At 37.8% G+C, this 17,124-nt stretch overlaps 1 protein-coding gene across 1 annotated transcript in view; it reads right to left on the bottom strand.

Moving 5' to 3' along the window:
- Window positions 1-2,063: 2,063 nt before the first annotated feature.
- EYA1 (EYA transcriptional coactivator and phosphatase 1) overlaps window positions 2,064-17,124 on the bottom strand; it is a 151,894-nt gene continuing 136,833 nt past the window's right edge. The window contains exons 15-16 of the mRNA XM_022595367.2: window positions 15,779-15,879; window positions 2,064-3,160 (exon numbers count right to left, since the gene is read on the bottom strand). Coding sequence (XP_022451075.2) covers window positions 3,080-3,160; window positions 15,779-15,879 — 182 coding nt within the window. The 3' untranslated portion in view covers window positions 2,064-3,079. The remainder of the gene's footprint in view (window positions 3,161-15,778; window positions 15,880-17,124) is intronic.

Below are 17,124 nucleotides of genomic sequence, written 5' to 3'. Positions count from 1 at the left end.
GGACGGCCAGTAAGACTATGGACATTGGGTAAGAGAAGTTCAAGAGAGGGTGCTAACACTGTGCGCCATGGTGGGAAAGAAGGTTCTACAGAGGTGAAGGCTCTGGAGCTGGACACGGTTTGGGTGGATTAAAGATGGAGGAAGTCATTGATGGCAATGGGAGAGCTCTGAGCAGAGATTTGGCGGGGATGCTTACGGGCTGTTTGGCCCATTAAAGAGCCCAGTCTATATATACTGAAGGTTTGTTCCTAAGAATAGCGAGAGACAACATTGGGAAGAAAGTAGAGGCTGTACTTGGAAACTCTAGAATGGCAGGTAGAGAAATTTGGGCTCTAATCTATGGTTGAAGGGGAGCCCTTTAAGCATTTTGGCCAGAGTGGGGGGGGGTCACGTTAGAAGTGGCGCTTTAGAAAAATCCATCTTTTGAGGGTATGCTCTCCATTTTGCCTGTTTTCCATACTTTCTTCACCTGAGACCTAAAAGTCCCTCTGCTCCCCACCCCTGCCTCTCTTTACAGACATTCCCCAAACTTTTCATTCTCGGGTGTCTGAACATGCGCACACACTTCCTTAGTGCGTGCATGTGAAAAACGAACATCCTGGGCCTGATAAATTAGTCCGACCACTGCATGTTTGATGGTCACGTGTTTGTATGTATGAATGTTGTGTTTCTAAGCTTAAATCCCAGGAGGAAGCAAGTTGTGCTGTTTTATAGCTCTTTGTCAGTGATTAATCTGGCCAAATCTTAGCGGTGTATGTTGTGGGCGTTCTTTATAGATGAAGCTCATTTCTGTTGCTGTCCCTTGGGTATTTAAGTGGCTAAATCTATGCTCTGGCATCCAAGACACTTGATGCTGAATTCTGTTCTATACCAGATAAGTCTGAGCGGAGGTCTAGTTTATATGGTTTCGGAGGAAGTAAAGAGCTTTTCCATTCATCTGTTCTTACAGTGATCAAAGAAACAGCTGTAATTTTTCTAGCTTAGCCCTCTCAAGGACTGATAAAGCCATTCCTACAGTTGCTCTGTACAACTTCCTTTTGTTGGACTATGAGCTTTCTAATGCAACCAAGATCCTACTATTTCTTAGAACGAAGAGATGAAGAAAATACCGACAAGTCAAGGAGCTTACAGTACTTCACAAATCAGTTTTATTAATTTAAACACAAATTGAATGAAGAAAAATTCTGTACACAGTTGTGGACACAACACAACACACCTTTATACAGTAAGGGTAAGATAAACTTTGTCTTCTCAGTCTGCAGAGTACAAAAATGTAAAATGGAAAGGCTGAAAAATTGTCGACTTCTGTTTGCTTCAAGCAAAAGAGGAAAAACAAACTGAATTCAATGATTAAACGGTTTTGAGAAATTCACAACTGACTAATTCTAGCAGCAACATGAAACTTCAGAAAAGGATAGAGCAGCTCTTTAGCTACTTTGGGTCAAAGCTGGTGTTATTTTTCCCCCCAATATACTATTAAAGAAAATTCATCCAAAAAGTAATTTCATGACAATGGAAGGCTTTAGATGAGAGAAACTAGTGTCTAGATAAACCGATGGATCACTTTTGGAGAAACTTTATTAGGGTATTACAAAGGTGACAAATTTTATTTCCCAGGTTTATGCTTGTCATATAATACAGAATGGGGGTGAAGAGTAGCATAATTTTCTTGGTGATGATGACCGGGCTGTGTCCCCTGCTGGCAATGAACTTTCCTGGGAGGCTGGGGTGGGAGGTGAGTGTGGAGGAAAACGGAAGGAACATGAATGTAGGAAGTAATACGAAGTTTTGCTGATTTCCAGATATGTGGTAATGTCCTTCCTTAAACGACTAAGTATCATCTGAGCACAGGAAAACTTTGCTAGTGTCCAATTCATGAACCATTTCATTAATAAAATATATCCATCATCTACATTCTTTCTGTGGGACGGAGCGTTTGAATAATCTTTTTCCAAGTAGTTACATATACTACATTAGTGTTGAAAATGAAAAAGTGAGGTTTTAAGAGGGCTTTTTTTCCCCAAAATTATTTAAGACAGACACTGCTGTGTTCTTTTACCAAGGCCCTCCTAACAAACAGCATAAAAAAAGAACTGATGGGAAAAAAAATTGGAAAACAAAATCTTATTGACACTTGACATCCATGCTTTTGGTCTTGACAACATGATCTTAAAAAAAAAAAATCCATTATCTACATATTTATACCCAGTACTTCGAGAAGGCACTGCACGTCTGTGCATATCCTGCCTCATACTTCACTATCAAGGCATTGCTACCTTTCAATATCATTTTCCTAAACAATATGTAAAAGAATCATCCATTATTACAAATTTACACCCAAAATTCTTTCTGTACATGATTGTCTCAGTGATGTACATATTATACGTTTAAATTAGACATATTTTAAACTACTTTGCAATGTGCTAAAATTCAAAGTACTTGCTGTGTCATGAGGCCAAAGCCTTCAGTCGCTTCTCTCATCATGCTACTGTCTCTTCAGTTATTTGATGTCAAAAAAGTCTGTTCACATGAATTGTATGGTTCCTGAATTATACCTCGATAAAGCTGGTTTTTGTTTTTTTTTTTAAGAAGTCTGTTCATAAATAAGTAGAGATGTACAGATGACCCTGGGTATGAGACACCAAAAAAGTAAAACTTTACAAGAAAATCCCCCCACTGGTAATCAGGAAACCCATTTCAGTCTTTGTTGTGCAATCAAGTTTGCTGTATTGGAGAAGCTGTTTAGGTCACACTGAAGATGCTAAAAACGTAAAGCGTCTGCGGTCCTTTCTTCACAGGTTCGAACCATGTAGTTAATGTGGCCAAGACACGTTACACTGTGCTAGAACATTCTCATGGCTTATTTGCATTGGATTCACAGTACTAGAGTCAACAGCTGTTCTGAAGAAAGGGATGTGGTCCTTCATTTACCACAAGGGCAGAGGCGAGGACCCACAGCAGCTGGGCATCAAAATGTTGAAATCTCTAGTTTGGAGTCCGGCGCCGACTCGGGACTCAGCCTGCTGGATGTGTCCCTGGTCACAGGGCGGTTGTGTGGTTTCAAAGTGCTAGGGGGCTGTTACAGGTACTCCAGTTCCAAGGCATGATGTAGGGCCATGAGGTCCGAGTGACTGGAGACCCTCCAGAAGGGCATGGCGTGCTGCAAAGGGGCAGACAACGTGGTAAAGACAGAGAACACTCCCAGCACAGGCCCTAAAAGGCTGCGTTGGCAATCCACCATGCTGCCCACACCCCCTTATTCAGTACCGTGAAAACTGCCAGTTAAGATCTCAACATCACATCTGTTTAAAACACAAATTCAAACTTAATCCTCCCCTAAGAATACTGGACTGCATTTTAAAATGTAATTCAGGAGTCTGTTTCTTTTAAGAAGGTGATGGGTATTTCTTAAGCAGACCTACACTGCGACTTGAATGCCGATTTCAAGCTTCAAATAAAATCCAGTAGCTATGAACAAAACCTTGTCAAACATTTGCCTTTCAAAATCTGGATCCAGTGCATTTTTCATGCTGCAAGTTTAAGTGGTTTTCCTTAGTTGGTAGTATTTTATATTTTGCAAAACTTAATTTTACTCCTGTAAGAAGCAACATTTTTTTTCATTTTTTGCATTGACCCTGAAACTGGTTTACCATATGGGAAATTTTAAATGAACATCTAAGATAGTTTTTTGGTTTTTTTGGTGGTAGTTTAAAACATCTAGAAATCTAAATGATGGGCATGTTTGTGAAACACCTGAATTAACCAGAGACAAGAAAAGCAGCACACACACACAAAAAAAGGTTACATCGTCCATGAGGGATAAAAACATGATTATAAACTTTACGGCTCAAAAAGCACTATACTAAGTATTTATGTATCAGCAAAATCTTTTTCTTGGTAAGAGAAAGATAATCATCACAGTTCAGAGAACACAATTCTATTAAGCCCACATTTTGGTTTTTTTCTACGCAAAAAATAATGTGAAGGCCTGAGTATAATTTGCAATTATAGGTCTAGGGAATTTTTAAACAATTCACACTATTAGGAGAAGATGGCATGAAAGCAAACAGAATTTAGAACAGAGGAGTTTTTTTGGGGGACTATCTGTAAGTGACAGTAGGAGCTACTATTTTTGTGCAGATCACATAGCTGTTATTCTGGGGATGCAAACTATTGTTACTTATTAATCTGCTAAAAACATATACCACAGTCCAATATCATATGTAGACCTTTCTGGATTCTATACTATTTTGGAGTATCTCTATTTTTGTTATCCTTCAATAACTGTCCAGAACCAAGTACTAGAGATTTCTTTTAAAAAATTTATGATGTTCCACTTGGCAATTTTAGATCATAAAAGTAGACTGTACTATTTTGCATTCATTCATTAGTGATTTTTCGCATTCACAGGCATGGTGTAGAAGACATCCCCGGCCCACCCTCTCACAGTCTGTGGGTGAGTAGCAGAAATGAACAACATAACTGATTCACTTTGTTCTAAAGCAGAAACTAACACACCATTGTAAAGCAATTATACTCTAATAAAGATGTTAAAAAAAAAAAAGTTACAGTAAAAATACAAAAAAAAAAAGAAATGAACAACAATCATGAATGTTCACCTAAAAGGAGTAGGCGGGGGTAATTCCCTTTGCCTGGGGAACTGGGAGAGACACTGGTAAGAGGAGGTAATAGTTGAGCTAGTTATGAAAGGCTGATCATTCAGAAGAGCACTGTAATGTCTCTGTGCGTGTGAAGGGGGCTGGGGCAGAGGACAAAGGAGAAGTTCATTGTTAGAATACTGGCTGTGTGAGAGAAAGACATGGCTGTGACATTACCGGCTGTAGGAACCAAGTGGTGCAGGACCTGGTTAGCCCTGTTAAAGAGTTTATTAATAATAATGATAGTTATGATTAACATTTACTAGTGACTAATTCTAAGAAGACTGAGTCTAGTGGAGAGAACAGGGGAGTCAAACGTGTTAACAAGTAATTAGAACTAATATTGCAAAATAACATTTTCCCTAACTAAGCACATACTGATGTGAAGCTTTTATGGATCTACAAGAGCTTCCCAGGGCAACTGGGTGCAAAGTAAACAATTTTTTTTCCTGAATCAATGTTTAGTGTGGAATATTTCTTATATGAAGACAGAGAGATATGGTGGCAAAAGAGGAAAAGAAAAGCAGGTTCTAGAATGAGGAGACCTGGGTTATACTCTCAACTCTGACTTTTGTCATGATTCAAAGTCATGTTACTAATCTCCCTGGAGCCCCAGTTTGTTTATTTGCAAAATAAGGGTTTAGGGGAAATGACTCAGGGTTGCTTCTCGGTTTAATAAAGTCTATAAACTTTTCATTAAAATATTCTATTACTTGTACAGCTCTGTAGCTACAGCAGATTTGTAAAGTAATATACATACATATGATCCTACTGCCAAGAACCAGCAGGCAAGACATATCTGCTGAAACTATTTCATTACAATGTAAGGCAGTGTGGGACTAAGAATCAAATTGACCTTGCCAGAGAAATGAGGTAAGAAAAATAAATAAAAGCATCAGAATTGGAAAGGGAGAAGTAAAACTATTTGCAGATGACATGATTTTATATATAGAAAATCCTAAAGACTCCAAGAAAATAACTGTTAGATCTAATCAATGAATTCAGTAAAGTTGCAGGATACAAAAATCAGCATTTTTATACACTAAGAACAAATGATCTGATAATAAAGTGATTCCATTTACAATAAAGCATCAAAAACAATAAAATACTTAAAAAGTGAAGGATTTCTACACTGAAAATTATAAGACATGGATGAAAGAAATTGAAGAAGACACAAATAATAAATGGAAAGGTATCTCATGTTCATGGATTAGAAGAATTAATATTGTTAAAATGCCATCTACAGATTCAATGTGATCTCTATCGAAATTTCAATGGTGTTCTTTTACAGAAGTAGAAAAAACAATCCTAAAATGTATACAGAACTAAAAGACCCCAAGTTGCCAAAGCAATCCTGAGAAAGAACAAAGTGGGAGGCAACACACTTCCTGATTTCAAGCTATATTATAAATGTATGGTAATCAAAACAGTATGGTACGGGCATGAAAGCAAACACATGGAAAATGGAACAGAATCAAGAGCCCAGAAATAAACCCATGTATATATGCTAAACTAATATTTTACAAGGGAGCCAAGAATACTCACTGGAGAAAAGACAGTCTCTTCAATAAATGTTGCTGGGAATACTGGCTATTCACATGTTTAAGAATGCAACGATTAACTTGAAAAGGACTAAAGACTTAAATGTAAGACCAGAAACCATAAAACTCCTATATGAAAACACTGAAAAAAATGTTTGGCTCCTTGACATCAGCCTTGGCAATTATTTTTTGGATATGACACCTAAAGCAAAAGCAACAAAATAAAAAATAAACATGTGGACTATATCAAACTAAAAAGCTTTTGCACAGCAAAAGAAACATTTGACAAAATGAAAAAAACAACCTATGGAGTGAGAAAAAAATGTTTGTAAGCCATATATCTGATGAGGGGTTAATACCATACAACTCAATAGCAAAACAAAAATAATCCAATTTAAAAATTGGGCAGAGGACCTGAATAGACATTTTTGTAAAGAAGATATACAAATGGCCAACAGGTACATGAAGAGGTGCTCACCATCACTTCTCAGGGAAATGCAAATCAAAACCACAATGAGATACCAGCTCACGCCTGTTAGAATGGCCTTCATCAAAAAGTTAAGAGGTAACAAATGCTGATGAGGATGTAGAGAAAAGGGAGCCCTTACGCACTGTTGGTCAGAATGTAAATTGGTACAACCAGTATGGAAAAGTGTATGGCGGTTCCTCAAAAAATTGAAAACAGAACTACCCCATGATTAGACAGTCCCACTTCTGGGTATATACATGCCCAAAGGAAATGAAAACACTATGTTAAAGAGATATCTGCACCCTCATGTTCATGGCAGCACTATTTACAATAGCCAAGACATGGAAGCAACCAAGGTGTCCACTGACAGATGAATGGATAAAGGCATTGTGATATATACATGATTGAATATTATTCAGCCATAAAAAAAGAAGGAAATCCTGCCATTTGGGACAACATGGACAGACACTGAGGGCATTATGCTAAGTGAAATAAGTCACATAAAGACAAATATTGTATGATCTCACTTATGTGTGGAAGCTAAAAAAACCGGAAGTCATGGAAAAGGAGATTAGATTTGTGGTTACCAGGGGCAAAGGGTGGGGGAGGGGAAATTGGATGAAGGTGGCCAAAAGATACACATTTCCAGTTATAAGATAAACAAGTACTGGGGCTGTAACATACAACGTGATGACTATAGTTAACACTGCTGTATGATATATGTGAAAGCTAAGAGTAGTAGATCCTAAGAGTTCTCATCACAAGAAAAAAATTTTTTTTGTAATCTATAGGAGATGATGGATGTCAACAAAACTTATTGTGGTAATTATTTCACAGTATATGTAAGTCAAGTCATTAGGCTGTACACCTTAAACTTATACAGTGCTGAATGCCAATTATATCTCAAGGAAACAAAGAATCAAAATGATAAATTCAGAGAGAACTCAGCTGTAAGCTGGAGAGGGTAAATTGGGCCTGTATTGAATTTGAGAAATGGGCAAATTTGGTTAGGAAGATGGAGAGGGATGGGACTCCCAGTCAGGAGATGGTATGTGACAAAGGTGGGAGGCACAGAGTACTTAGTGTGGAGGAGATGGGGCTGGAATGGTGTGTTCATAACAAACACTAATAAGAAAGGAGATATTTTTTCCAGGTAGAAGTATGTTACGCAATTTAATAAGGCACTAAAGGAAGGATGGATTGGAGGTGTGGCTGGCTGGTAGCAGAAAAACTAGGCAAAGGAACAGTGGAAATGGAGTGGGTGCAACGGATGGGAGACACACTGTAAAGACAGAGTTCTTGCTAATGGGGGATGGGTTGGGGGTAGAGAACACCAAAGCAAATCTGAGTGGGCGAACTGGTTTGGGACAGTAGAATTCATCTGCTGATATGCAGGTGGATGAAATGGGATACCTACATGGAGAGAGTCCATCAGGTAACTAGAGCCAGGGGACTAAAACACAGCTAAACCACAAATCTTAACAACAGTGATAGCCTAAACTGATGTGTATATGATTAGTTTATCAAGATTAGCATATATTGAGAGAAGTGGGCACCAAGACCTAAATCTTGGGAAGTAGCACGCGTTTTGGGATCATTAGAACCAAAATATTCCCTAATGATAAAATAAGGACACATCCTTTGTTCCTCTTGCCCACATGTGCAGCTTTCCAAATCCCCTTCTGCCAACTTTCCTCCTTGTCTGGTATTTTGCATTTATGCCTTCTGGGTATACATAAGATCAGTAATATAAAAAGCTGGGTGTGTGGACACATGTAATTTGAATATTGCTGAATTATTAAAAATGTATTAAGAAAATGTTTCAAAACCGTAAAAGCACATAACCTTTGCCCCAGGTATTGCACTTCTAGGAATTTATCCCACAGATATACTTGCCCACGCATGAACCACGTAAAGACCACTCACTGCAGAACTGTTTATAATAATAAACACTGGCAACCACTGAAATGTTAAGCCCCAGGGGACTCGTTAAACTATATCAAGGTAATGGAATTGTGATGCAGCCATTTATAAGAATTAGAGATGCAGAGCTCCATGTACTGATATGGAATAACTACCAGGATATATATTAAGTGAAAAAAGCAGGCACGGAAAAAAAAGTGTATAGTTACCATTTGTATAAAAAATAAAGAACGGATCTGTGCTTTCCTATGCATATATTATCTCTAGAAAATTTGCATATGGAGGTACAAATACTTCTCTAATTGTAGATAAAGAGATATTCTGAGAACTCATGAAGCTTACTGCACAGCTTTGCTCTTTGACTATTTGTATATCTGTGTCTCCTCTGGACAGGAGTGAGCTCTTTAAGAGTAAAGATGAAATCCAATTTAAGACCTGGCATACAGTATGTGCTCATTAAGTTAAATGAATGTAATGGCTTTAGAGTAATAAAATTCTGTACTCAGTAATCCCTATGTCTCACTTAAATAAAACTAAAAGCAAAAACTTGCATTAAAAATGTTCTTTTAGAAAAAGAAGTTCTTATTTTTCTCCTAAATAAACTCACAATCAAGCATTATTAAGCAGATTCTCAGATTCATCTTGGTTTTCAGCAAGTTTTGGAATGCACATTGAAAATGGACATTTTTTCGATGAAGCGTTTGTCATTATGCAGAATAATGGTGCTTGCCATCCCCCCTTCCCTCCATGTTATTCACAAGAGATTCATTTTAAGTAATTCTCTAAAAAGTAAAGTCAGAGTTATAAAAAAGGCTGTTTTTACTCTAGAAACCAAAACTGCTGTCAGTGTGCAGAAGACTATTATTTACATTTTGATTTTTTAAAAAATCATACATAGGCCTAATTATTTTCACTTGAGGAATGTTGTATTAGGGAAACAAAAAATTTTATGGTAAAAAAAATAAGCATGGCAGATTTTGACAACAAAGACATATATCAAAGAAAGATATCCACCAGTAGTGAGACGGCTTCTCTGAATGGTCTTTCTAGGAACAAAGAGGTGCTCAGAGAAAACTCTTACAAGAGACCTTTTTAGAATTTGTCCATTTCTTCTAGGGTGAAAAAGGGAAAGCATTTCCTCTAAGACCAGGAACAAGACAAGGATGTCTAGTCTCAGCACTATTATTCAACACAGTCTTGGAAGTCCTAGCCACAGCAATCACAGAAGAAAAAGAAATAAAAGGAATCCAAATTGGAAAAGAAGAAGTAAAACTGTCACTGTTTGCAGATGACATGATACTATACATAGAAAACCCTAAATATGCTACCAGAAAACTACTAGAGCTCATCAATGAATCTGGTAAAGTTGCAGGATACAAAATTAATACACAGAAATCTCTTGCATTCCTATACGCTAACAATGAAAGGTGAGTAAGGAAAGAGAAATCAAGGCAACAATCCCATTTACCATCACATCAAAAAGAATAAAATACATAGGAATAAACCTACATAAGGAGGCAAAAGACCTGTACTCAGAAAACTGTAAGACACTGATGAAAGCAATCAAAGATGACACCAACAGATGGAGAGATATACCATGTTCTTGGATTGGAAAAATCAACATTGTGAAAATGACTATACTGCCCCAAGCAATCTACAGATTCAATGCAATCCCTATCAAATTACCAATGGTATTTTTCACAGAACTAGAACAACAATTTTTACAATTTCTATGGAAACACAAAAGACCCCGAATAGCCAAAGCAATGTTGAGAATGAAAAACGGAGCTGGAGGAATCAGGCTCCCTGACTTCAGACTATACTACAAAGCTACAGTAATCAAGACAGTATGGTACTGGCACTAAAACAGAAACATAGATCAATGGAACAAGAAAGAAAGCCCAGAGATAAACCCACATACCTATGGTCCCCTAATCTATGACAAAGGAGGCAAGAATATACAATGGAGCAGACAGTCTCTTCAATAAGTGGTGCTGGGAAAACTGGACAGCTGCATGTAAAAGAATGAAGTTAGAACAATCTTTAACACCATACACAAAAATAAACTCAGAATGGATTAAAGACCTAAATATAAGACTGGACACTGTAAAAACTCTTAGAGGAAAACGTAGGCAGAATGCTCCTGGACATAAATAGCAGCAAGATCCTTTCTGACCCACCTCCTAGAGAAATGGAAATAAAAATAAACAAATGGGACCTAATTAAACTTAGAAGCTTTTGCACAGCAAAGGAAACCATAAACAAGACGAAAACACAACCCTCAGAATGGGAGAAAATACTTGCAAACAAAAAAACTGACAGGGCATTAATCTCCAAAATATACAAATAGCTCATGCAGCTCAATATCAAAAAAACAACCCAATTAAAAAATGGGCAGAAGACTTAAATAGACATTTCTCCAAAGATGACATACAAATGGCCAACTAACATGAAAAGATGCTCAACATCACTAATTATTAGAGAAATGCAAATCAAAACTACAGTGAGGTATCACCTCACACCTGTGGGAATGGCCACCATCAAAAAAATCTATAAACAATAAATGCTGGAGAGGGTGTGGACAAAAGGGAACCCTCTTGCACTGTTGGTGGGAATGTATACTGGTGCAGCCACTATGGAGAACAATATGGAGGTTCCTTAAAAAACTAAAAATAGAACTACCATATGATCCAGCAATCCCACTCCTGGGCATATATCCAGAGCCAACCATAATCTGAAAGGATACGGGCACCCCAACGTTCACAGCAGCACTATTTACAATAGCCAGGACATGGAAGCAACCTAAATGTCCATTAATGGAGGAACAGAAAAAAATGTGGTACATACAATGGAATATCAGCCATAAAAAAGAACAAAATAATGCCATTTGCAGCAACAATGGATGGACCTAGAGATTGTCACACTGAGTGAAGTCAAACAGAGAAAGACAAGTATCATATATCGCTTATATGTTGATTCTAGAAAAAGGGTACAAATGAACTTATCTACAAAACAGAAATAGAGTACAGATATAGAAAACAAAGTTATGGTTATCAGGGGGTAAGTGGTGGGGGAGGGATAAATTGGAAGATTGGGATTGACATAAACACAGTACTATATATAAGATAGATAATAACTAAGTAAGAACACAGTACTATATATAAGATAGATAATAACTAAGTAAGGACCTACTGTATATAGCACAGGGAACTTCACTCGATATTATGTAATGGCCTATATGGGAAAAGAGTCTAAAAAAGAGTTGATATATGTATATGTATAACAGATTCACTTTCTGTACACCTGAAACTAATACAACATTGTAAATCAACTATACTCCCATAAAAATTTTGAAAAACGATCTTTTTAGAATAATGTTGTTTTTTTAAAAAACAAAGGTATTTCTAACCTTTTCTCTTTGAAGGTTTTTTTTTTTTTTAATGATATGGATTATAGAATTAGATAAAATTACTGATGAAACTCCTGGGACTGTATTGCTAAAGAGAACAAAGGTGACAAAGCAGACTTCAATTGACCATAACAAAACAGGTAACTGGCAGAATACTTACTAGTTTTCATTTCCGGGCTTAAAAAAATAACTACCTCTAGCAAAAGAACATTATTTAGGGAGATGAAAGACATCTCTACAGGGAAGAGAGGAGAGTGTTGTATTAGATTTTTTAAAGGACATAGGAAATGAAGAGAGGCAGCTAAATGGTTAAAATTGATTTAGAAGAAATGCAAAATGTTTTGATTCACTCTTAGTGGTTCACTGTTAGTTTTATTTAATCTGAAATGCTTGTGAACCAAATTATAAACTAGAATTAATGATTTTTTAAATTTTAATCATGAGTGTAAAATTGGGAGAAAGAGAACACAACATAGTTCTATCTACCTCCCCAAAGGAAAGAAACAGTGCACACTATATTCCAACAATTAAAAAAAAGCATTAAAATGCTTTTTTTGTAAATCAAATCATATTTAAGATATGTAAGTAAAGTCAGTAATTTGAAGGAACTTTGCTGAATCTCACAGATATAATTGGCTTCAAATCCTAGTTTGGTGACTTTCTAGCTGTGTGAGCTTGGCCAAAGTATTTACCTTCCTGTGCCTCAGTTTCCTCATCTATAAAAGAGGTCTGAGGGCTCCTGCCTCATAGAATTGTTGTGAGGATTTAATGAGATAATGGAAAGGAAGTGCCTAAAAGAGGTTCTGGGACATAATAAGGGCTTTATAACTGATAGTAAGGATAACAACCATCTCTTTATTTCTTTAGCTTGAATTTTCATATAGAGTTTGCTAAATTGTAGTCTTCCCTTAAATATTAAATATTCTCTATTTCTATGCAGAACCCCACACATTAAATATACTCATTATTTACTGTGAACTATTAGATCCTTGTCTTTTAACTCATGCACTAAGTACTGCTGTTTAAATACTAGTTAACCTAGAAAGGCTAGACAGACTATAAGAAAGGAATAGTCAATTTGTCCCTCAGGATGATAGATTTATGACATCTGAATCATATGCACAATTATTAGGAATCTGACTATTTCTGAAAAATCTATACACTTTACAAACACACATAAAGTTCTTACAACTCCTGGTTACAGTTTCATTAGAGTTCCCATGCTGGTAGCTCTCAAGGTGCAAAGAGTTCCTTTGTAACAGAGAGTACTGGACTGATTACATACACTCATCCCAAGAAATCAGAGCAGAAAGTTGAAGCTACAGGCATTCATTTACAGTCAAAAAATTTAAAGAGGATGTTCGTCGTAGGCAGCTGCCTAATTCTTTTTGGTATAGGTGTGTGTGTTTGTCCTGAATAGAAAGAATAACATGTCCAAAGGCAAACAGTGGAAATAATTTTAACTGTTCTTCAAAGAGAGCAAATACTCAGTACTGTTACTACTTTCAATTCTAACATCAAATCACGAATTCCTTTACTTTTCCCATCTTGTGTTCACCCACACAAATATCTAAGAAACATACTTGTGTTCTTTGAATTTTAGGTCATCACTTTCATAAACATTCTTCTGTCTACCACAAGCTAGAAAGCCACATTTTGGCAACCTTCTCTTAAAATTAAAATATTTTGGTGAGTACTAGGTGGAGAAGGACCAGCTTGGAAGGCAGATGCACACACCTTGGCCCTGGGCCATACTGGCATGAAATGCTGCTCTTCATTTCTGTGATGCTCAGCGGTGCAAATCTATTCCATGTTCCCATAGCCACTAGGAGGTCCTGTCTAGAAATGGCAGGGGATTCCAGAGGCTTTCTCAGGAAAAAGATTTGAGTCTGGATGTGCACCAAATATTCTCTTTAACTCTCCAGGGTTGAGTTTTGGGTACTCTGTTTAGTCTGGGAAAGATTTCTCTTTATGAAGACAGCCCAAAGGGCTAACAGATGTACCTAATGACAATGGTGGTTGGCCACTGGTGAAGCTGGAACGCAGAATTAGTGCTTAGATGGCAAATACCGCTTAGAATCAAGCTTTAAAAAAGTGTGTGTGGGTTTCTACCAGCACCGAACACACGTGGGGAGACTGTAATCATGGGCACATTGTGTATCTATGGGTGTAAGTGAAATCTATTATTTATAGAATTAGGGTCAGCTTCTATGCTTTTACTGGAATTCAGAGGCACTGAAGGTGAATTAAGTAGTCTTGGACTCTATAAGGAGGCCGGCCACGTGCCATGCTTAATGCTGCATCTATGGGCTGGTGCCATTTCTGGAGTATACTGGAATATTCCAGAAGAGCTTGCCTCCTTTATGGAAAAGTGACTTCTATGAGTGAGTGTATGGGGAAGAGAAGAAAAAAATTATTCTATTGGTTAATCTCCTAAAATAATTAATGCTCTTCAATTTAAGAAATATTAGTGCATGACTGTGCCAAGATTTAGGGAACTGTAAAAAAAAAAAAAATGAAGACAGAGTCTCAAACAGCAATCAAGCAAAATAAGATCCCTACATCTCAGGAGCTCACACTTTACTGCTGAAACAGGCACATGTGCAAATAATTAATAATAATAGCTACCATTTGTTGCATACTTCATATGTATCAGGCTCTGTTTTATACCTGAACTAAATCTAATCCTTAAAATAGCCAATGAGCTAGGTGCTGCTATAATCTCCATGTACAGTTACGGAAAGAGAATGGTAAAGTAACTTTTTCGAAGTCACAGAACGGGTAAATGGTAGAGCTGTCATTCAAACCCAGGGTATCTGGCTCAAGAATCCAAGTTATTTACCAGAGCTTCTGCAATTAAAGTATAAGTGGTGCTACTATAACTGAGTTCGTATAAACAAAGGAAATAGAAAAGGTGGTATGTAAACTGGATTTTGAAAAATGAGTAAGACAATGACAGTAGGGCACTGGGAAGAGGAGCATTCCAGGCACAACAGCAGCAGGAAGGAGGTGCTGGGCGTGGCCAAAGGAGGGTAAGCAGACCAACGTGCCTACGTTGTTTCTAGATTGTGAAGACCCTGAGTGCCAGGCTAAGGAATGGGGCTCCTTCCTCCTTCCCCCTCTTTAAAATACAATAAAGGACATTCATGAGAAAGCTTTTGCTACGGGAAATAACAGAATCACACTTGCAGGGATGCAGAAGAATAAAAAGAAATATCATGGGCAAACGGGGAATCGAGGGACCTGCTCCTTTCCTCCTTTTTGAGCATCCCCAAGAGAGGCAAAGCACTGACCTCGTGATCAAAAGAAGGCACCGTACTCTAGGGCAGAAAATAGTTTTGCAAGCCAGCTCTGATTAGCTCCTAGAATCTTTCTGAACTGATGTCTGGAAGGTTCTTAGGCTGCATCCTGGCTCAGGTAACGGACGTCTAATCACCTGGTGATGTCTGCCATGGGTGCAGAAAGCGGCAAGAGCAGGCATGTGTGCTGTCTCTGTTCCGGATGATGGCTGCAGAACTAAGCCTCCTTTTCTGTTCCCCAAGTCTACTTTCTGTGAAGACCAACCATCCATGACCCCCGAGCTTGTGAATACCACTCTTCAAAAAGCTCGCTTCAATAATGACTTAATTCTACTCTGCGCTTGGTCAGCGCTTATGGTTCAGAACACATTCATAATCTGTTTCAGAGAAATGGCATGTGTTGAAATGATCCAGTTCTGAAGATTCTGAGGAGTAAGAAAAATTAAAGGGCACAAGAGGCACCATGGAGGCACACTCACCTTTTTCGCCCCTTGTTCCTCTTCCACACCGTCTCCTATGACAACATATACCACTTTTCTTCCAAACCTCTGAATTATCCTCTCAAAACAGCTTTCCTTTCCTAATGAACAAAAGTACATTGTGAAAAAATGTAAAGTTTGAGTAAGTCAGCACTCTAGGGCTTAAACTTTTTATATAAAATGCTTTTTCCATGCTTCTGATCCAAGTCTATCGTACTTGTGCAAACTAGGAGAAGAGTGCTTTTATATGCCATTTGGGGAGCATGTAGAACAGCACAATACGGCAAAAACTGTACATGAACGACCCATGTGGTGTCCTGTCCCTTGGGAATGGACAATTTTAGTACTTTGTCTCCCCCAAGACTCATTTATTAAAAAGTAGAATCTAGATCTCAGTAGAGCATTTGGTGGAAAAAGTATTGTTTGGAAATAGTACTTTTCCCCCTACAAGCTGAGACTAAATGAAAGCATGCCATTCTGGCAAGATATTTTAACTTGACTTAAAAAATGTTTCATGATCTATCAAACTCTGAACACAGTATCTGATCGAAAGACTGTTGACAAGGATGAACAAAACCGAAGGATTGGTTTTGTTACAGCAAGAGAAATCCAACACTGGACTTAGTTTATCCCTTCATTTTCAGGTTGGGATGCTCTTTGAATGAAAGACACCCTCCCCCCACCCAGGCCTAATGCGTTGACCTGAAATATTCTTGGAAAACTGTTTCTGAAATGAATGTCAGGTAATTTGGCACCCTACAAGAGAGAGCGTGCTTACCTGGCCCAGACACCTAATGCTCAGTAAAGCGCTTTCCTAGAGGAAAAGTGGGATAAAGGTAACAGGATACCTGTACCTATCTATTATCTTTCCCATGTCAAGACTTAGTTTAGGCGCCCGTGGCAGCTACACTGTAGGCACGTCCCTGTAGTTAATGCGGCCATTGTTGCTTCTTGGAGCAGGAACTGGGGTTCCAAGTCCTGGGCTGCCAATAAGGTCATTTTAATGGACAATGGGACAGTTTATAGGTTTCAAATGTGAATGGCTGAACGGGGCCTGTACCTCTTTCAAATAAGGATCAGATATACACACGAACAAATTGCTTGTTTGCTTAAACAAATGTCTGCTTTATATTTGTATTTTGCACTAAAATCTCTACTTTGCATCTGACAGAACGAAATAAGGCCAGCCTTCTTCAAAGGATGTCATTTCAATGCTTCTTCAGTTGCCCACTAACCTGTGAAATATTAAATCACCTTGAGAAACAAATACAAAGGATGGTTTTCACTGCAAAAAAATATGTAACCAAACAGTCAGATGTCATGAAACTTTCTTTCCCTGCTTAGAG

This window comes from Delphinapterus leucas, chromosome 17 (assembly GCF_059928025.1).
Source record: "Delphinapterus leucas isolate spDelLeu-1000000601 "Yukka" chromosome 17, BTC_Dleu_Yukka2, whole genome shotgun sequence".
NCBI classification, from domain to species: domain Eukaryota; kingdom Metazoa; phylum Chordata; class Mammalia; order Artiodactyla; family Monodontidae; genus Delphinapterus; species Delphinapterus leucas.
Note: the sequence above shows the minus strand (reverse complement) of the source record. Positions and strands in the feature narration are given on the sequence as shown.